The sequence below is a fragment of the Gavialis gangeticus genome, unplaced genomic scaffold (genome assembly GCF_001723915.1).
Source record: "Gavialis gangeticus isolate Ggan-Ray unplaced genomic scaffold, GavGan_comp1, whole genome shotgun sequence".
Classification (NCBI taxonomy): Eukaryota; Metazoa; Chordata; order Crocodylia; family Gavialidae; genus Gavialis; species Gavialis gangeticus.
The window spans coordinates 211,916,657-211,938,123 of record NW_017729032.1 but is presented as its reverse complement, the minus strand read 5'-3'; the positions used below and the strand labels follow the sequence as shown (position 1 = coordinate 211,938,123).

The window sequence follows — 21,467 nt, the reverse complement described above, 5'->3', positions numbered from 1 at the left end:
CTACATGGTGCTATGAGTTGTGCCCTGAAATACAATGCAGCTTGCCAAAGTATGTCCTACTTGTTAATTGCCAGGGCAGCAACTCAAAACGAAAATAACCCCAGGGAAAGGTGGAGCTGTAAACTCCAAAAAGGAAATATGGTGGATTGAGAAAAGAATTCAAACACTTATACTCTGCTGGAAGTACAATTCAAGCTGCTATAGCCAAGTGATGATAGCATGTCAAAACTATACTGAGTTTGCTTTAAGCAGAATTCTGTGCCTTCATTTAAGTGCCTGGCTAAGAAAATGGGGAACAAATACAAAGTGCCTCAAGCTCAACTTGTGTTGCTGAACATGTGCTGCCGTATGCTGTATTCTGCAGTTTCCTATTTTAGTGTAACCCTAAGTGGTTTTTAAATCTCACTGGGAACTTCTAGCCACACTCACTACCAGCTATTACGATTTGTTCCCCATATGATTATTTGGCATACAAAAGTACAAACTTATGCAGCTCACTTTTTTTTTTTTTGGTAAGATAAGTTGTGTGGATTTACATCTGTTTACGAAAAAGGGGGTCATGTGAGCAGTGAGATCTTGTATTACTACTTTCTATCTATGCAGCATTTCCCAGTTGTACCATTTTCCATTTGAATATTATTTGGGAAATGAAGTCTACAAGTTTTATACTTAATGAACCTAATTCTTTTTTCTAGAAATAAACTTTCTATTACAGTAAGTCCTACTTACCCCTGTCTATTAAACTAGTAAAAAGTTCCATTAGACAATTGAGAACTAAACTCTCGTTTGGTAAATGCACAATCTAGTAACTTAAACCACTAAGAAAAAAAAATAAATCACATGTGAGAAACTGTTACATAAGTCATGTGGGGCTGTACAACACCTCCTAATAATATGATGTAGGTTAAATCTTTCAAAAAATGTAAATAAATTTACTTCAGTCCTCAGTTATTCACTATCTGTTCATATTGTTATAATTGTTACTCAGAGGATAATACCACTATTGCAATAGGTTAAAACAATAAATATACTAATACAGATTTCTTTTAAAAAATTTAGTGTACAGGCACAACTGTTGATATGATAACTCAAGTTCCAAGAAAGGTTAAAATATCATCTGCTGCTTGTGCCTTTTATAAAGTACCAGAAGCAAGTCTTTTCATATCACTTCTTACAGTCTCATTTTTAAAAAGAGTTTTATATTGCCTTTTTGCCACTGCAGAGATGCAGCTGCCACTCTGTAAACAGATGTGCTGTGCTTCTTACTGTAATAGCATTTTGCTAGAGTCATTAACAGCTCATATAGGCACTTACCCCTCTCCTCAGCCTATTCACCTTAGTGGTGGTGCAAACATCAAAGCTTAATTGAGGTCATTTAGCCTCTGACTTAGTTTCACTCAGGCAGTGCAGTCTTAAAAATGCAAATGAGCAGCATTAATACATTATGAAGGTTGCACAGTTATTCTACACAGATTGAGGATCTGGCCCTATGATTTGTAAAATGGTTCTACTGAAGCCAGTACAGCCATGTCAGTTTACGCTAGCTATGTAGGATCTGGCCTAGAGGGTCAGGAAAGACAGGAGTGGTTCTGCTGTATAACTTATACAAACATACTTGTTCATATGTACACAGGCTGCACACTTAAATGCAGTAGCTCTATTCGTGTTGGGACCTAGAGAGCATATCTAAGAGCTGTTTCACTGTAGTTGGAGCCTTAAACATTTATATTGTTTCTTGTATTCATAACTTGAACTTCAGTATAATGCTTGTATCATAGTCTGAATCCTGTTTTTATCAACCGTGGGGAAATTCAACTCCTTTTAGCTGTTCTTGGCAATGTTCTGATAAAATGCTTACACTGCGTACTTGTTTTCTTAAACCATCTTGCAGCGTCAGCCAGCGTTTGACACCTTTGATGGAGCAAACTCTTTATTTGCTGGATATTTTCCCACATTAAATGAAGATCAGACGCTTCAAGAAGTGCCAACAGGCTTTGATTCAACTTCTTATGGTAAATATTGTTCTGTAGTCTGAACAGCAATATCAATAGCTCAAATAAAATGTATTTGGTATTGGCTTCAGTAGCCCTTTCTCTTTGAGTAACAATCATTTTTTTGAATGTAAAAACAAGCATTGTGGAATATTTCGGGTGGGGGAGTTGTTTTTTTTAAGTTACTTTAGGGCTCTAACTTTGCCAACACGCTTAATTTTATTCGCAAGAGTAGTTACAATGATAGTTTACAGCTTCCCATGTTGAAGCAGAGTTCATGAGCATAAAAGGAATTGGTGTCTGTGGAAAGTTTCTGGAGCAGGCTCGAGGCTGCCTGTACAACAAGTTGGTAATATTGCTGATAGTTATCAACTTCATAATCTTCCACTTCTAGTATTTTAGTCAGAAATAATTTTGAAGCAAGGCAGGGAGAGGGAAATACAGAATATAAAAGTTCAGTCCAGCAGAATGGACAGATATAGGCATTCTAAAGCCCGTGAGCTTGCTCTCTGTCTCCCCTTTCTGGGGTGCATTTTACAGCTTTAACACAACACACTAAAGTAAGAAATTTGGCATAACAAAAAATTCTTGTGGTAGCACTGTACTCGCCAAGAGTTTTCCATTAAGCCTCACCTAAAATTTTCTCTGGCTTCTCTCCCCCACAAAAAAAAAGCATGGTACAAAAGAACATAAATATTATACCTCTAGGCTTCTTAGACTGGAAGGTCACTGAGCCTCTTATCTAACTGATTTTATTCTAATGAGTGACCTGATCTGGCAGCCAGACATCATCAAGCAAACAAGCACTCCAATATATTAGTGACGGGTGTGATGGAAACACATAGGCACCATCTTGCCAATGAACTGTGTGGGTGTGGTGTTTGACCTGCTTTATCATGTGGAACTCCTGACAGAACCAAAGGCTTAAAAAGCTAGAATAGCCTTGCAGCTGCATGCACAGTACTAAAATCTGAATAAAACATGACAACACTATAAACTCAAAGGACTGACGCATGCACGAACAGGGCTGAAACTCAGTCTAGAATGTCTCCACAAGCCATTTCATCACAGCTGCTTCTAAAGCTCTCAGACTCGATTAAAAATATGAGGTAGAGAGATTTTTACACAATAGTCACTCGAATTACGCTAGAAGATATGAAGCATCTCTCACCTTATTTCCTAACAAAGATAATTAAATCCCCACATAACCAAATTATACTTCTTACCACCAGAAATTAGCGAAGATCTGTATCAAAATAAATATTTGCAATTGATAATGTCATGATATGTGTTAAGTCAAATGTTGCAAGGCCTAAAATGGATGTATTCTGACTGGCTTGTTTATTTAGGGGTTTTTTCAGTTCCTCCTTTTGTAGTCACCTAAATAACCAAATAGATTCTCTCTCATCATTATCCTTCAACTAAATATTCACATGTTCTTCTCTGCCCCTGTCTTTCTTTTAGAGTCAAACAACTGTGAATTGCCACTCTTGACCCCATGCAGTAAGGCTGTGATGAGTCAGGCCTTAAAAGATACTTTTAATGGTTTCACCAAAGAACGGTGTCGCCTGGGTATTCCAAATAGTAAGTGCTTTCTTTCTATAACCTCCTTTTTTCATTTAAAAAAAAAAGTGAAAGGTAACAATTAGTACAATTCCTTGTCATTGAGAATTATCTATTAGAAAGTACAAGCATACATCGTCTGTGAATTTGGCACAGGTTTATGTGGAAAGATTAGACATGCTAATATAAATGGGGGGCATGCAGAGCTTGTATTTGGCAACATAAGAAAAATGAGCTCATCAACTGTTTCAAACTGAGTAAGGCAGAAAAATTTAGAGCGTTGTTTTAAAACGATAAATAAATTACTGATAGTTGAGCTCCAGAACTAAAATCCTATCTAATTTTGAGTCCCCACTCATTTCTTTTTAACTAAACTTATTTTAGGTTCTTATTAATTTCAAAGGTTGCCTCTAAATTTTTATTTTTCTTTCTCCCTACAGACCCTTGGCTGTGGACTGAAAACCAAGTTTGTCAATGGCTTTTATGGGCTACCAATGAATTTACTTTGGCCAATGTAAACTTTCATCGGTTCCTCATGAATGGCCAAAACTTGTGCAGCTTGGGCAAGGAACATTTCCTGGAGCTGGCACCTGATTATGTGGGGGAGATTCTGTGGGAACACCTGGAACAGATGATAAAAGGTAGCTAGATAACCAGAATCTAAACTGTAATTCCAATAATGAAGACAAACGCTACTATAATCATTTTCACTAAATTTTGTATTTAACTGCCTAAACAACCTACACAAATGCACTCATAAATCAGTGCAGATGAACAAAGTCAATAGGTCTCCCCATGGACACATTCATATGTGCCTTCCAGTTGGTTTGCAGGATGGAAGCCTAGGCAACTGCTCAGAAAAAAAAAGTGGAAACTTCTTGTTCTGTGGTTATTAGCAGTTTAGTAAATGAACAAGCACAGGACCAGTACTGAGACAACTCCACTGTTGGGCAGTAGCAGACAAACCAGTGGTCTTGTCTAGCTGAACTTGATTGTGTTGTTATCTTGTGTATAAAACAGTTATCAAAAGCCCTGATACCACAGACACACACATACCTAGTATCTTTGGCTTCTTGGACCTGCACGTGTATACAAATTAAACAGTTACATGAATGTTTGCAGAATCTTAGCCTTCAGACGTGCTGCAGATTTTTAGACAGGTTGAATATCAGAATTTCATTGGCATTAAATATTACTTGCTAGTAAGTACTTTTTTCAAAAGCTTGATTTGATGTGGATTTAGTATCTTGCTACTGATATCACAAAAATACTTTAAGGCTTCCTAGGTGTTCCTGTCCAGATCAGTAAATAGAAATACGTTTGTTCTGTTTTTCAGACAGCCAAGAAAAGACACAAGATCAGTATGCTGAATCGTCTCATCTCACCTCTGTCCCTCACTGGGTCAACAACAACTCATTAAGTAAGTCAGTTAAAACACAAGCTTGGTTTTAGTGTATGTAGTACCCAAACTCCTGTATATAGAACATCACTATTGCTAGCTTGAATAAAAAAACCAGAATGGATAAGTTTTTAGCAGGAGTTGTATTTAACCCCCTTTTTTGCTACCAGCCTTTGAGTGTGGGTGGAGTAGAGGTGGAGGTGGGGGAGAAATTACATGGATCATGGAACCCCTCTTCCCCCATCCTCCAGATTTGTGTATTTACAGTTGTACTTTTAACACATGAATTCTGTAGCTCTTAATCTGCTGATTCCTAAATTTAGAAAGGACCTTCCTAGAATTACCTAAGCGCTCACAGCTTTTTCAAGTGGTTCTAGTCCCTTTGAACCAGAGAGCTCTAGCAGTGGTCTATTAATCATACTGGAGAGAACCAGTTTTGTGATAATCTGGTTCAAAGCCTTTTGAAGAGACGGGTAGCCTCCCACTGTCACTGGATTTTTTGATTAAGACCATAACATAGTTTTCCTTGCTCTTTTTTTTTTTCTCCCCCACTCAGTCAGGTTTTGAGCAAAAAAAATTCTTGGTTACCTAACTGTGTGTGTATGTGTAGCACTGGGGAGCCTGGGGTTTGTTCTGCTTCAAAGGCATTGTTGTAAGTAGGACTGTTGTAAATAACTTATGAATTCTTTAATTTTCCATTAGGTGTTAATATGGAACAGAACCCATATGGTATGCTGCTACCTAGCTACCCCAAAACCCTCAGTTACTCCAAACCCAATCTCCTGAATGATGTGTGTCAGACTTCTGCAAGACCAAACCTCCTCAACCCAGATCAAGAATTTCCAATATTCCCCAAAACTCAACTAGAAACAGTTGGTGTGAACTACTGCTCCATGAACCAGGATTTCTCAAGAAATCTGAATTTGCTGATAGATAATTCTGGTAAGACATACTTTTAGCCCCCTGGCCACATGATGTATGTTCTTTTTTTCTTTATGTAGTTTTGTTTGCCAGAATAATCTAAGTAACGATGATTATTTAATTTTTTTTCTTAAGGTAAGCTTAGAGAGCATGAATCAAGTGACAGTGGCACAGAAAGCTATGAAAGTTCAGATTCCTTGCTTCAGTCCTGGAACAGCCAGTCATCTTTAGTGGACTTACAACGTGTCCCATCCTATGAAAGTTTTGAAGATGACTGTAACCAGTCTCTGTGTCTCAACAAACCTACAATGTCTTTCAAAGACTACATTCAAGAAAGAAGTGATCCTGTAGAGCAAGGGAAACCAGTTATACCTGCAGCAATTCTAGCTGGCTTTACAGGTAAGTGAAGTAACAAAATATATCTCTTCATGTCTCTCTTTTGTCATACTGATATACATCTACAGAGGGTATTTGTAGTTCAGAAGTATAATATACCCTTCCTTAGATAACATTGTTTCTTCATGAACTGATTCAAGTCCAAATATTAATAAAGCAAATATCACTGGACTATTGCTCTATGCAAAGTAAATACAGACCACATCAAAACTAAGACTGCATTCCATTTTTATAACTGACAGTTCTGACTTTCTGAAAAGAAGGTAGATCAGGCAACGTGTCCAGTTCATGAAGTTCACAGACACTGACTCACCTACTAACTGTTCATTGCTAGTGGCCTTGCTCAGGTAAACCTTCCTTTTCAGGAAGTTTTGCCAGGGCAAAAACTTAAGAACAGGATCTTAAGATTTTAAATATATGTCAACAGAAAGGAATCGAGAGAAAAAGACAAAGCTTAGTTCAACTAATCGTTTTGATTGAAAATGGTGATCTTGTCTCATTCTAATGACTCCCCTCAGCAAATTTCTGTCACAAACAAGCTGTTAGTGTTCTTTGCCTCATCCTAGTATGTTAAAATGAAATCAATTCTTTATTCGATAATATAGCCTTTAATTGAAATCAGTCGTTTTACCGATTTGTTATCTTGTTTGTATGCAGGCAGTGGACCTATACAACTATGGCAATTCCTTCTGGAGTTACTAACTGACAAGTCCTGTCAGTCATTTATTAGCTGGACCGGAGATGGATGGGAGTTTAAACTTGCTGACCCAGATGAGGTGTGTGCCTAATTTTTTATGAAATAAAAAGATTTAGGGTGCTTATCCTGTAAGTATGTAAGCAGTTCCTCTGTGGAGCTGTTCCACAAGACGCAAAGTTTACAAAATCAGACTATTGGTGAAATCTGTTTGTCTGCAAATACGTTACTATACAAGCTAGGCTAAGGTGAAGGACTTCTCAAGGTCAGTGATCAGTCCAATCACTTAAGTGTATGAAAACAATGTGATGGAACATTCCAACTTTGCATGTTGCTGTCACATTTGATTTACAGCATTGCTTATACCGCCTAAAGAAAACCCAGTTTAAGCAATGCAGTTGGGAATGCACAAACTTATGACATGTCATGTACATGTACATGTATTGAGGGCTGTATGGTTCCTTTTTTTTTTTTTAAGATATCCATCAAATTACTACTACGATGCATTTAAAATATGATCAGAAGCAAGTTTCAGTTATTTAACAGCTAGAATAAACTTCAGCTTTCTCACTGATGATGAAATTTTGTTTTCTGATTCAGTTAAGAGACCTGATCCAAGGCTCCCTGAAAGACTCCTATTGATCTCTTTAGGATACAGAGCCCTAAGTGACTCTGTCTCATTCAAGTTTCACTTAAGGAATTATACTGCACTGTTTATAAATTTACTCTTAACCACATCTCTATTTACGGGTGGGTTTTTTTTCTATTTTATTTATTTTTTATTAATCCCTTCTGGGACAAGGTGTCATATGGGCCCACCTACTCTGAATTGGCATTGTGTCCATTGTTTTGGTCATAAATTATGCTTTTCTCAATTCAAACTAATGCCAGTAATCTGAGCAGAGGCTGTTTTATTAAGTGTTCAGCCCTGCTACTCCCAGTCAGCCAAGTATCTCCACTGAATTCAGGACATTTGAACCAAATAAAATGGTTTGACTACTAAGTAATTTAAATTTTTCCAATAGATCAGCCACTGCCTGAGAGAGTATTTAATTTTTCCCCCCTCCTTTTGGCTGCAGGTGGCGCGACGGTGGGGAAGAAGGAAAAACAAGCCAAAAATGAACTATGAGAAGCTGAGCCGAGGCTTACGCTACTATTATGACAAGAATATCATCCACAAGACTTCAGGGAAACGTTATGTATATCGCTTTGTATGTGACCTACAGAACTTGCTGGGGTACACAGCAGAGGAGCTGCATGCCATGCTAGGAGTACAGCCAGACACAGAAGACTGAGCACAGCAATCTGAAAAACTGGCAGAGATCACGTGTTCAAACTGACAAGGAACCATCTGCAGGCAGCTTTTTTGACTGTCCAGATTGGTGCAACTGTTAAGAAATAAGGACCTTAAAGAAACAATGTTGTAACCAGGGAAAGTTGAAGGAAGAAGTGGCCTTATTTCATCAGATGCAATGGCGTCATAAATTGCTGCATCGGTCCCTTGAACAGAACGGAAGTCAGCATGGGGCCAAACTCCAGCCTGAAGACAAAGAAAGGCTCTAGGATTAAATGGTTTTTTGGCTGTGTGCACTGCCATATTCATCTGGGTGGTTTTTAAAACCAAAGCTTGGATGACAGACCAGGGATGCATCAGAATTCTAGCTCAAAACTTAAATTATCACTATAGCTTACATTGTATATTATGATCCATTTAAAAAAAAAAAAAACACTATTTATTTAAAATGGGCAGTAAAAAGAATCTGTAGTCTCTTCTAAAGTACATCTTTGTTATACATGAGCATACTGCACATGTACAGAAATGCGTCAGAACCAGGCGTAGCAATTGTAAAGTTCTCTCGGCAGAGGGGGAGGAAATCTCACCATTTCAACAGTCAGTTTGTGTATATATTCTGCGATTTTTTCCTTTTTGAAATTCTGTAATGTTCCTATTTAACAGATACTGTATATTGTAATTTAAACTAATTGTATGTGTGGTTTTTTTTAACTAGGAAGACCTTAAACATAAATGTTTGTTTCATGTTTGAATAGGACATACAACCTTCTACAAATATTTAATCTGCCTGAGGGACGTTATAAAATGCTAGGAACATGTACATGCTGTTGTATATGCTGGTAGTATAAAAGTCATACAGAGGGTTTCATTCAACATTTTGCCATGAATGTAGCTGGCAAATTCTTTACACATCTTGGCATTTTTACAAGAAACTTGGACATAAAGGGCCTGTTTTGTGGTTTCTCCTCTACCTGAAAGTTAAAATATGACTATGGATAAATGTCATTTTTCTTTGATAAATGGCATATGTTTTGAACTTCTATGCATGTCCTCTTTTTTAAAAAAAATTGTATACAAGCAAATTTTTTTTCAGTTGATTTGTTTTTTCTTTACTTTTTGGTTCCAGTTTATCCTGTATGAATTCTATTTTTGGAAATATTTGTGACTCCTTTTCAGAGATCAGGAGGAATTTATGTAGCAGCTATTTTTACTGCAAAAACAATTCACTGGAAAAATGTAATTTGTAAGAAAGCTTTATTTTTTATCTGAGCTTGATGTACATTTAAATGTGGTGTACATTGTGAGAGGTTTAAAAAAAAATCAAATGTTTATTAAAACCTCTTGGGGAAAGAAATTTAAATAATTGTGTGCATTTCTTAAACTTTGTTGAATTCCCAGTATCTCAAGACAGTCTGAGCTGGATTTCTCATTTCTGTTTCTGCAATGTAACAATAATATCTGAAGTCCAAGGGCTAGTTTTGTTTCACGTTGATATGAGAGGAAAGTGTAAATTCAATGAGTTACATCAGTGCAAAGCTTGGAGGTGGAGAATTAGGAAAAGGTACCTTTTTTTGTATGTATGAGTTCAGAAAGATCCTAGACTTTCCTTTGAGACCTTGTGTTGATGCTCTACCAGGTTACTGCTAGAAAGTAGGATTATAAGAAAGTAGGACTGGAAGCGATGTCATGTGGTCATCTAGTCCAGCCCCTTGCTCAAGGCAAGGTCATCCCTGACTAAACCATTCCAGACAAGTGTCTGTCTAATCTGCTCTTGAAAACTTCCAAGGATGGAGATTTCACAATTTCTTTAGGTAGCCAGTTCCAGCACTTGACCATTGGCATAGTTAAAAAGTTCCTCCTAATCTCCATCCTAAATTTCCCCTGTTCCATCTTGAGTCCTGTCATGGAGAAAAGCTCATCTCCATCCTCTCCGTAACTGCCCTTCTGGTATTTGAAGACTAGTTATCAAATCCCACTTCAGTCATCTCTTCTCCAGACTAAATAAACCTAGTTCTTTCAGCCTTTCCCCATAAGTCTCGCCTCTTGGGTCCCTGATCATCACTGTTACTTTCTCGGTTTCTAAAAGTTTCATTTCCAATGCACAATTTTTTTTCCACCAAAAGACAGCAATAGCATTCATCTAGAGCTGAAGCTTATGATTTGTTTTTCATATGACAGCCCTAGCTTAAACAAAGGAAGAAAAAAGAAGATACATTTCTATTTCCTAATTTCAGCAAAAGAATTTATATCAGTTGGAAACATAAAGTCTCCAAAAAACTGCTCACATTAGCCCTTTTTTTTCCAGGCGCTTAACCTAATAATTTGTACTGTGTTACACTAATGGACACAACATTAAGTCCCAGGCACAAGTCTCTATGCACTACAAAGGAAGTCCATTTTTAAAGAGTGTTTTATGCCTCTGAACACGGCATGTAGGAAATTAGTCTTTTTTTTCCCCCCAGCAGCCTACAGACAAACAAGTAGCCCATGATTCCCAGTAAATCTCCCTGTTCTTAACATCATGCCCAGTTGTCTTCCAAACAAAGAAACAATGCCAATGCCAGTCCTTCCAAAGCCTGCTTTCTGCAGGACTCTTGAAGCCACTAGTCTGTCAGAAGACGTAGACAAGGTTCTTCGAGTAAATGTGATATCTTTTATTAGACCAACTAAATAGCTGGAACAATTGTTTCAAAAGACAAAAATTCAGTATCTCCTATGCTTTAGGATTGTTGATTAGCATGCAGCCTCCATTGATGAAGTTCCACCTTAACTATAAGCAAGCTTCCACAGGGCTATTGCCCTCTTCAGTGCTCCTTAATCTCCTTTTGATTACCTTGTATAAGGAGTACTGGTTACTGTAAGGCCCAGATTTTCTAGATTCTGTTCAATTCCCAGTTCTCTTACAGGCTTCTTCCTGTGTAAACTGGGTGAAAATACTTCATCTCTATATTCAGCTCCTGATCTGTAAAACGAAGGCTAAGAGTCTTCCTTTGACTGTCTTGTCCATTGAGATTCCAAACTCTCTTAGGATGAGATTTTCTTGCATGTTCAAACAGTGCCTTCCACAAAAAGGACCTTAATTCTGTGCCTGTAGGTATTATGCTACATAAACTATAAGAATTCAGCAGTATATATGCAATCAACTGCAGCAAGATCTCATTTCATCAAATGTTAGGGACTCAATTTTTTTAAGATTAAACTGCCTCATAAATCTAATTATGTAGATTTAAAACACCACTCTGTATAATGCAGGCTTAAATACAGAATATATTAAACAGATACTGAGATATATATCAATATCAGCATCTGTTTAATATATATTAACATCTCTCTCTCTCTCTCTCTCATATATATATTTATAAGTGATGTTCCAAATCTATAAAATTAAATTCTTCAGCAATTAGGATCCAGCATCTGTTTGTATAGTGCAGGCCGAAATACAGAATTTGACCCACAGTGGGTGCATCTACATGAGATGCTACAGTGCCATAGCTCATTGCTATGGCACTGTAGCGTCGCTGGGCACAAACCATGACAGCAATGCTACTGCACCATAGTAATGAGCTCCTACACAGTATCTCTTTGCTACTGGCCAGTAGCATCTAAAAATAGCATCTAAGAATAACCATGCAGTGATGGGACTGCACAGTAATGCCAGTTACTTATGCAAGTACTAAATGGCTGCACAGTAAGAACTGTGTAGTCTACTGCATGTGCAGATGCGGCCACTAACATCTTGCAAAGTATTCTGATACCCTACTCCAAAGTAAATGTCCACCAGTAACTAGAGACCACAATATTAATTTTGCTAAGAAAGCCTACTAGAGTCATAAAGGCAAGACAAAATAGTAAAAGAAAAAGAGAGGAAGAAAGAAAGAAAGTCAGCCAGTCTCTTTCATTTGTTTCATGAGTGTATCACAGACCTCCCCAAACCTTAGTGCAAATGATCTAGAGTGGTGCAATTACACGGAAGTCAGAATTTGAAAGTCTATGAATTCCATGAATCGTTATAATTAGAGCCACAAAAAAACCCCAAAAAAACCCAACAGATTTGTCCAATGCAGTAATTAATTTTCAGGTTCCTGGAATGAAATCCAAAGCCCTCAGGGCAGCATTTATGCTCCCCATAAAATACAGAGCTATGCGCCTCAGAAGTCCAAAACTGCCAACATGATCAGGAACCAGCAAAAAAATCAGTGTCCTCAAGGTGCAGAGATCTGGATCTAACTAATAAGCAGTCCAGAGCACAGGGGTGAGTCTTAAACCACTCCTGCTATATACCTCATCTAGGACTGCCAGGAAGTACATCCAGTCAATCACGATCCACAGCAGGAAGCCTCTCCTGAAGTGGGGAGCCTGCGCCCTTTCTTTCAAAGAGCTAGCAAGACTCACTATTTTCTTGTAAAATGGAGGAGGTAAATTAGCCACTACCAGCCCCCTTCATATAAATGCTTAATAGAGCTCACAAGAAGTGGAAGGCCTCAACTTCCGCCACTGCCTGAAAGGATAAAAATCTACATCTTCCACCTCCTCCCCACCAAGCAATAGGTTAGTCTGAGTGGAACGTCCTGCACCCCTCCTGTTGAAGCTGCACTTCCATGTAGAACAGAATGAAAGTATTTTGCATGAGACAGTTCAACAAAATGCAAAAACTGGCCTATGAGCAGGGAGTGAAACCCAAGACTCCCTCTTCTACAACTAAATATTAGGCTGCAGAGTTTTTCTACCTTTAATGCCCTTTCTCAAACCTAATGATTTTTTTTCATATAAAGGCTGAATTTGGCAGAACATGATTCTCCCATTTAACTTACATTTGTGAGCAGGATCTTTACTAAGTAACGGGACACATTTTGGCTCAGTGGGAGGCAAAGATAAGCCATGAAAGGCAGAGGAGGAAGAGGTGTGGATCCAACAGAAATATTACTGTTGCAATAAACATGGTGTTGTCTTGCCTTCCCCTTCCCTCCCAGCCATTCACAGAGCCTGATCTTGAGGGATACTAAGAACCAGATCAGGTTCCAAAACCCCCCAGCCTTATCCTGTTGCTACTGAATAAGCCGATCTAACTCCAGCTGCCTAACAAACCAAAGCAGATGATTTTTGTATAAGGATTAACTGTTTTTGAATATTTTCCCCAATGTCCTAGGCACAAGGCTCCTTTTCTTCAACAGGAATGTGCTCCTGCTTGCTTCTCAACTATTTTTCCATTAAACAAACATCTGCAATGTTGCCAATGAAGTGATAATTCCACTTTCTCCTCAAGGGGCTTTGTAAGAATTGGAAGGCTCAAAATACATCTTTTCCATACCCGTTGCCTTCTCTGTCCATAACCTTCCAAAATTAATGAGTTTCTACATGCATACTTTTCTACACATTTAATCAATAAAAACATATATAAACATCTAATCAGGCATAACATCCTAAACACCCAAGGAGAAAGTTATTCTGCTAACTAGCACCACAGATATGTAAGTCAACATTTCTGTCTTCATACACTAATACCTGTAGAACCATAGCTGGAAAAGACCCTGAGCTTATAGTCACAAAGTACTAGTACTCTAATGCAGGATTGCTCTTAAACTGTTTTTGCCAAGTCCAGTTGTCAGGTAATGGATCTTCTATCATTTCTTTTGAGTGATTATTATACAGTCTAACAAGTCTCCCTGATAGGAATCTTGTCATCTTGTTCAACCGGGGGCTCACATACATTACATCTTCCTTTCTTAAACCAGTGTGTCTCTCTGTCTTAAAAGCAGCTTAGATGTTTACCAAAATCTTGAAGTGTGGGCAGTATTTCCAGCTTATTTTTAGGACATAGCAATCAAAATACAGCCAGTGGAAAATAATTTAGTAGAACCATCCCCACTGGCAGGCGTGAGAGTTTTATGTTTTTTATTACATTATTTTTTTCTACAACACATATTAAAATATTCTTGCTCATTAAAAAAAGAAAATAAAAAACATGAGCTGCCTGGCAATCCCTGAGCATTGCTTCAGATACAGTAGAAAGCTTTAAGAAGGTGGAAGAGTTTCTTAAGGCACCACTGTGGTTTCAAGCTGTCAGAAGAATGGGCAATTACTGAAGTGACATGAATGGAAACTGCAGTGATTCAAAAAATTATTAATAGCACATTAACAATGTCCCTTGAATAGCCCTCCACTGTACTGGAAGACAGTGGCAGGATTTTGTCCTATACCCACTCCTGGCTCTGCTTTATTTAGGCTTGTGAATAATTTACAAAGAAACTAATTGAAATCAAACTTGATTGGGAGTCTAACCCATTTGCAAACCTCAGCTCAGGCTCCAGAACAGCTTACTGAACACAGGCTATCTCAATTCTCCCTAAAGGTACCTCCACATTAATTAAGTTTAGCTCGGACCAGGACAAAAACACAAGACCTTGCAGTTGTATTCAAAGGGTTTTCTTTCTGCAGGAGTTGCTTCTCTGCCAGCTATGATGGATAAACCCTGTACAAATCAGTTCAAGACGCACAACCCAAACCCTGTCAGATTTATACAGCCCTATTTTTCTCTTCCTTTGAGCTTCTCTACCACAAAGAAATTAGTAACACTAAGCTCTGCACCTGTTTAGGTGCTTTCAACAGTTCTGTTTTTTAGGCATAGAAACTGATTTTACCTCCTCTTTGCTTTATAAATCCATTGGTCATAGCCACACATGCAGGCACATGCAGTTTGTGGTGCCACAAACCTCAGCCTTGCATGTTAAAACGTGTGCCATGCCGCTAATTTGCTTGTGCTTGTCTGGCTACATCTGCTTGTCTGGAGACAGCCAACAAGTTCATTGCTGTGTCCCCCAAGAGTATGCAGCACCAGCAGGAATGCAGCACAAGCTTAGTAGTACCAGCTTAGTTCTCACAGCAATAGTAGCACACTTACCTAGGCGTTCAATAAATATTTCATAACTTTGCCAGTGACAAACTCTGTGTTCACACAATAATCATCTATGACTTAATCAGGATTCAGTTTCTAGTTCCCCTTTTAATTTTTAGTCAACTTTGTAAACTGGAAAGTTTTTCTTTGCTTTCTAGCTACAGGCAGTAGGATACCTAGTTCATAGCTCTTTTCAGAGCAAATATAGCTATCACTTCTAAAGCCACAGAAGTCCTTCCCATCCCTGTGTTTGGCACAGAGATGGAGCAGAACAAAATGAAGGTACCTTTATTCTACTTCTGGGGCGCGCCTACATGTGATCCCATGGTGCAGTTGTTACTGTGCTGTCATTTAGTACTTTGTGCTGCTTCACGTGCATGCCCCTGCTTGTCTGGATGCAGCCAACAAGTTCATTGTCATGTGTCCCAAGAGGATGTAGCACCAGCTTTAGGAAGTAATAAATGACAGAGCAATAACAGCCATTACTACACCATCCCGTCAGTGCACAGTTATACATTGTTATAATGACATGCTATAGAAAGGTAGCTCACCACTGTGGCAACGTAGTATTGGTATCATGATTTGTGCCCGCCAACACTACATCACAGTAGCACATCGCTACGGTGATGTAGTATTAGGTATAGATGTGACCTTACAGTCATATTCTGGAGCAATGCCTCAGATGCCTGGGACTACTTTAAGCTTCAGTAAAGGCCTGATAGGGACGTGTGAAATGCAGCATAAACCTGAGCCAGGAATGAAAAACTGTACTTTTTAAAAGATCTAATCTTCTGTCTTCTCATGAAGACAGTTCCTAACCCCTCTTCTACTGGTCTGCATGATGGCCAGTGGATGACCAGTGGTTTGATGCGTGGGAGATAGCTTTTGTGATCTTATACAGGGCATCATTACTCCCTTCTGTATCCCCTCTTAGGGTTCTGTGGACAGGCAGAATTGCTCTAATAGAAGAGTTAAGAGCTCCTTTTCTTCCTCAGTGTGTGCTTGTCCTGAAGCCTAATTGTGAATGTTTAAATGATAGAATTGTTCATTATTTTTGCACCACAAGGGGAAACAAACACCCAAGAACTGTACTTAGGCAGCGTGTGCAGATAATACAGAAACATGAGATGGAAAAATCCTCATTTGGAACTTTCTTCTTCTGCAGGAAGTATAGCGACAGCCGTCACCTAGGGAGGACCAAAAGGAGCTGTGAGGGAACTCTCTCCCTGGTGAAAGCAGCTGAGGGGAAATTGCACTGCCATGTGGCACCTCTTATTTTCATCCCTGCTCATTATCTCTAGCTTGCTGGACTGATGACAAGTCTCAGGCCTCTATAAAATCACTAACTCTAGCAGCTTTGCTTCCTGTGTTGAAACCAAGGCTCAAGTTTTTATCAGTGGTCTGTAAACTTGCTCTTCTTCACCTCTGCTTGTCAAACCCACATCTGTGTAGAGCTTCTGGTTCAGCATCTCTAGTACAGATGGTCTTAATGTGGAGAAGCAGGTTTTATGAGGTCACATGCTGAGGTCCATTGGTTGTCTCAATTGGTATCCTAGCAGACAACTCCCTCAGGTCACATACTTGACATCAATAGTCAAGATATGAATCTCTGTAAGACTTCTAGGTCAACATCACTACCTGGCTGAGGCACAGGCTTTGAAAGGCTACTTAGTAGGGGAAACTGCCTTTACTGTCAAATGAACTCAGTGAACTCAATACTGTGATTGTCAATAACTATTCCTGGTGGTGCTGCATCCTCTTGGGACACACAACAATGAATTAGTACTAACACACTAACAACTGCTTCATGGGGGGCACATGTAGCTGCACCCCAGAAACAGAATAAAGATACCTTCATTTTGTCCTGCTCCATCTCTGTGCCAGGCACAAGGATGGGAAGAGCTTCTGTGGTTTTAGAAGTGATAGCTACATTTGCTCTGAAAAGACTTCTGAACAGGAGACTCCTATGGCCGGTAGTTAGAGAACAAAGAGAAACTTTCCAGTTGTCAAAGCTGACTAAAAATTAAAAGAGGAACAAGAAACTGAATCCATATTAAGTCATAGGTGATTACTGTGTGAACACAGAGTTTCTCACTGGCAAAGTTATGAAATATTTATTGAATGGCTAGGGAAGTGTGCTACTGTTGCTGTGAAAACTTTATGTACTAAACATTGAAGTTTTACTGCTAAAAACAGACAAAGGTTGCAACACAAAACATCACTTACAATGAAGAGACAAAGATTACATCATAACTTTTTAAAAGTCCCTGCTACTTTGGTTCTGGAAGAGTTACTCACCAGAAGCAAGTACTGAATTCTTGAGTAATCTACTGTTTCTGCATCTAAAAATATTGCATTTATCAGCATTGTAAATAGCATAAAGATTAGCTACAATACAGTAATTTTCTAAATAGTTTTAAAGCCTGTTATGTTCCTTTTTTCCAGATGCTTTTCACTTTAGAAATATCAGATCGTCAAATCTAGTTTCCTTTTTTTCTTTTTTCCTCTTCTCTTTAGTTAGAAATTCAGGAGGTCATGATAAAGTGCACATACCTAGACCAAGGCAAAAGATATCAATTAAATATTTAATTTGCCTAAGAAACGTATATGTGGGCTTATGAAAAACTATTAATAAATTATTGTCAAGTTAGTTGTATTGTAATACAAATAAGCAAATTGAAAAAATAAAAATAGTGTCAAAATGAAACATTTTGAGCTATTCATTTTTCATTAAAAATGAATATTTCCTTAACAATTTGCTTAAATTTACTTAAGAAAAAGATTTTTTTAAAGAAATAAAAGAAAACAAAACTTCTTTGGTTTTTGTTTTCAGTTGAGCCATCAAATTTTTAAAAAATATATTGGTGTATCTTGAGTTCTGACACAATGGCCAAAGGGTGAGAGTGTTAAATCTTTACCAAAATCACCCTTTCAAGTGTCAATTAGGTGTTAACAAAAACAAAGAGCTTTAGTCTTGCCTGTTTTGCAGGACAGCAGAGTTTGCACCATGTGCATCTCCAGCAGCGCAACTCTTTACTTCTTGTATACACCCTCATGTAAAAAAAGTTCCTTGCACTATTAGGGCTTATCTTGACTTTCAAATGCAAATTATAATTCATACCAATGAGGGGAAAAGGCATGGGGAATGTGTATGATACCACAGAAGACTGCAGCTCCAAAAGTGAGAACTTAGGCCTTGCTTCAGGGCTCTGCTGAAGGCCATACTCAGTTGTAAATGATCATTTGGGCTAGGGAGTTAAAGATGGCAGGATGTGATGCTAACCACAACACACCCTTGTCTGCTCTTGGCTACATAAACAGATTTGTCTCAGCCATACTAACCCAATGAGCTGCTAGGTGCAGCTGGACCTTTAGTCTTAATATAACCCCATGGAAATCCTGCTTGAAAATAAATCCCTTTCTCTATCATTAATGTTGCGTTCAGTTTCTTTCTTGTCTTTTCTGATATAGCATCGGTCGCCCTAGTGTCATCAGAAGTAGACAAGAACTAAATTTATAAAGTAAAAGACATACAGGAGAAAACTTCATGAGTGTTCTGTGTTATGAAATTAGCAACAAGGCAATAATTAATGAAAAATTGACTTCCAGTATTTTTAAATCAACTTCTCTGTTCACATTTTGGGGAAGTTCAGATCAAAATCTGAATTCCAGCTTCTCAGTTTTTTCTAATGTATTTGAAATTTCAGGTATTGTCATGTAAATATTTGTAAAAGTGTAATCATTAAAATCCATAGCTTATTTTCAATCAAGTGTTAAGAACACTTCTTGAGGTGATCATTTTTTGTGATATCTTTTATTGAATCAACTACAGAGTTGAGAGAGCTTGCAGCTCTCCAGTGCTATCCTAGAAATCAAAGAAAAAATCCTTGCCTTTCAGACATTTCCTGTAGTGTTCTACCAAAACATAAAAAAATTATTTTAGTTTCTGCAAAGACATCAAATGGTACTGCTTCTTGGTTTTCAATAATTCATCAGGTTGGAAAGTTGAATGACTTGGCTTGCTAAGCTGCATGACATTTTGGCAAAACCACTCAACTATTATTCAAACATGTGAAATTAGGTCTGCAAAGTGATATTTTAAAAACATATTAGAAATATTTTCAATGTTTTGTGATGCCACCATCTTTATCAGCATAATAGAAACTGAACTGAGGATATTAATAAACTCATACCCTCTTGGCTCTGGGCATATAATGCTCACTGGGCACATCTACATGATACACGTTAATGCACATTAACCTGATTTAATGCACATTACAGGCACACATCTACATGTGCATACCCTTAATGTGCATTAAAACGGCAAAATTAAGCTAATCACATCTAAATTTGATACCTGCAAATACAGGTATTAAATTTAGGTGCGATTAGTTCAAGCACATTTATGCATGTGTAGACATGACCCAGCACTAACTTTAGTGCTGGGTCTGCCCAGCCACTAGGGGCACATAGCAAGGCTGCAGGGACTTGGCACTAATTTTAGTGTCAAGTCCACTAACTTTACTGCCAAGCCCCTGCATGTGTAGACACCTGCTAAAAATCGCTTAATGTGCATTAGCTTAATGCACGTTAAAATTAGTTGTGCTTAAATGCATGTGTAAATGTGCCCACTGTGGCTTACACTGAAAGGAACCTCAGGAGTCTAGTCCCCTCTCTAGATTTGCCTCAGAAGCCTCTCTGTCTCTTCTAGTCCTAAAGCTTAAATCCCCCTCCCTGAGTTACCCTGCCATTCCATGATCCCCAATAGGGGGGTCCCTAGAATCTGCCCTTCCCTATTTCATGCATGCATGCACCATCTATAACCGGGCATGAAGAACCAGCCAGATTTAAATCTGAATGGCATTACCTAGAGACAAATCCTGAGGGCCATGCAAAGATCCTGAATACAGTAGCAATGGAAGGTTCTGCTGCATAAAGCATACAAACCAGGAAGGATATTCAGAGTTTTTGCCTCAGTTTGTAAATTGTGGATGACAACAAGTGGGTTGAGAGGGAGGGAGAGAGAGCGGGGAGCAGGCACATTAGAGCTAAGTACCTACAGTCAAAAAGCCCAAGGCTGAATTGATTCTATCTTCGCAGGTTAGTCTAAGCTGAGTAGATTGAATCGAAAAGCAAGTGAACAGACAGTCACTTTTAATTCCAGAAATGCAGCCACATGCTTGCAGTAGCTCAGGCGAGAAGCCAGGCGCACTAAAGCATGCCTCTCTGCTCAGCTGGAGCAGACAGCTTGGGCCAAAGCTAGCCCACCTACCCTATGAAGGGGGTGGGGTTTGCAGGGAGGTGCAAAGCATCCTGGGATGCTGAAGGACTGTGAGTTAATTTGAACACAGAGGGAATATGGGACAGAAGTTCAATAAACTGGTTTAACCTAAATCAGTTAAGTCTGATACTACATCCATCCAGGTTTGTCTTAAACTGGTTTTGGCCATTTTTAATGCAATTTATGTGCACTGAATTTCTGTTGTATTACAGATTTGAACCACTTTCTGATCACTTATACTGGTTTATGTGTAACTTCTGTCCCTATCCTAGAGGACAGTATTAGCATTCTAAATAACCCTGAGAAACATGGACTGAAATAAATCAGATAAAATTTAATAAGGACAAATGTAAAGTATGGCACTTAGGATGGAACAATCAAATAAGCAAATATAGCGTGGCAAATAACTGGCTAGACTATAGTACTGAGGAACGAGATCTGGGGATTATAATAATTCACAAGCTGAATATGAATCAATAGTGTATTTTTGGGGGGTGGGGGGAACCCAAAGCTAATAGGGTATTGGCATATATTAACAGAGAGTTCTGAGTTAGTACAGTGTCTAGAAAACTTTAGGCCCAGATCGTTGACTTTTTCTCCTAAGCATTATTGTACTACAAGTAGGAATAATGCAGGAACATTGTAACTGGTTGTGGTGTCCCCAGTCCAAGACAGATGTTGACAAATTGGAAAGTGCTCACAGAAAAGTCAGGATTAAAGACTAGCGCTGTGCAAAACAGCTATGTTTCATTTCCATTTCAGATTCACCTGTTTTGGAGGGACAGTGATTTGTTTCGGTGTTTCAGATCACAGTTCATAGATTCATAGATTCATAGATTAAGGGTCGGAAGGGACCTAGTAGATCTTCTAGCCCGACCCCCCGCCAGGGCGGGAGAACAACAACAAACCCCAAAAAGAGAAATGGGACTCAAACGAGTCCAGCCAGGTAGGCATCCAGCCTCTTCTTAAAGACCCCCAGGGTAGGGGCCAGCACCACTTCCCTTGGAAGTTGGTTCCAGCTCCTAGCCGCCCTAAC

At 38.6% G+C, this 21,467-nt stretch overlaps 1 protein-coding gene across 1 annotated transcript in view; it reads left to right on the top strand.

Annotated features, from left to right (window-relative positions):
• ETS2 (ETS proto-oncogene 2, transcription factor) overlaps positions 1–9,612 on the top strand; it is a 15,667-nt gene extending 6,055 nt beyond the window's left edge. The window contains exons 3-10 of the mRNA XM_019525286.1: positions 1,892–2,012; positions 3,456–3,575; positions 3,995–4,195; positions 4,891–4,974; positions 5,656–5,895; positions 6,010–6,273; positions 6,928–7,046; positions 8,044–9,612. Of these exons, the coding sequence (XP_019380831.1) occupies positions 1,892–2,012; positions 3,456–3,575; positions 3,995–4,195; positions 4,891–4,974; positions 5,656–5,895; positions 6,010–6,273; positions 6,928–7,046; positions 8,044–8,259 (1,365 nt within the window). The 3' untranslated portion in view covers positions 8,260–9,612. The remainder of the gene's footprint in view (positions 1–1,891; positions 2,013–3,455; positions 3,576–3,994; positions 4,196–4,890; positions 4,975–5,655; positions 5,896–6,009; positions 6,274–6,927; positions 7,047–8,043) is intronic.
• The last annotated feature ends 11,855 nt before the right edge of the window (positions 9,613–21,467 follow it).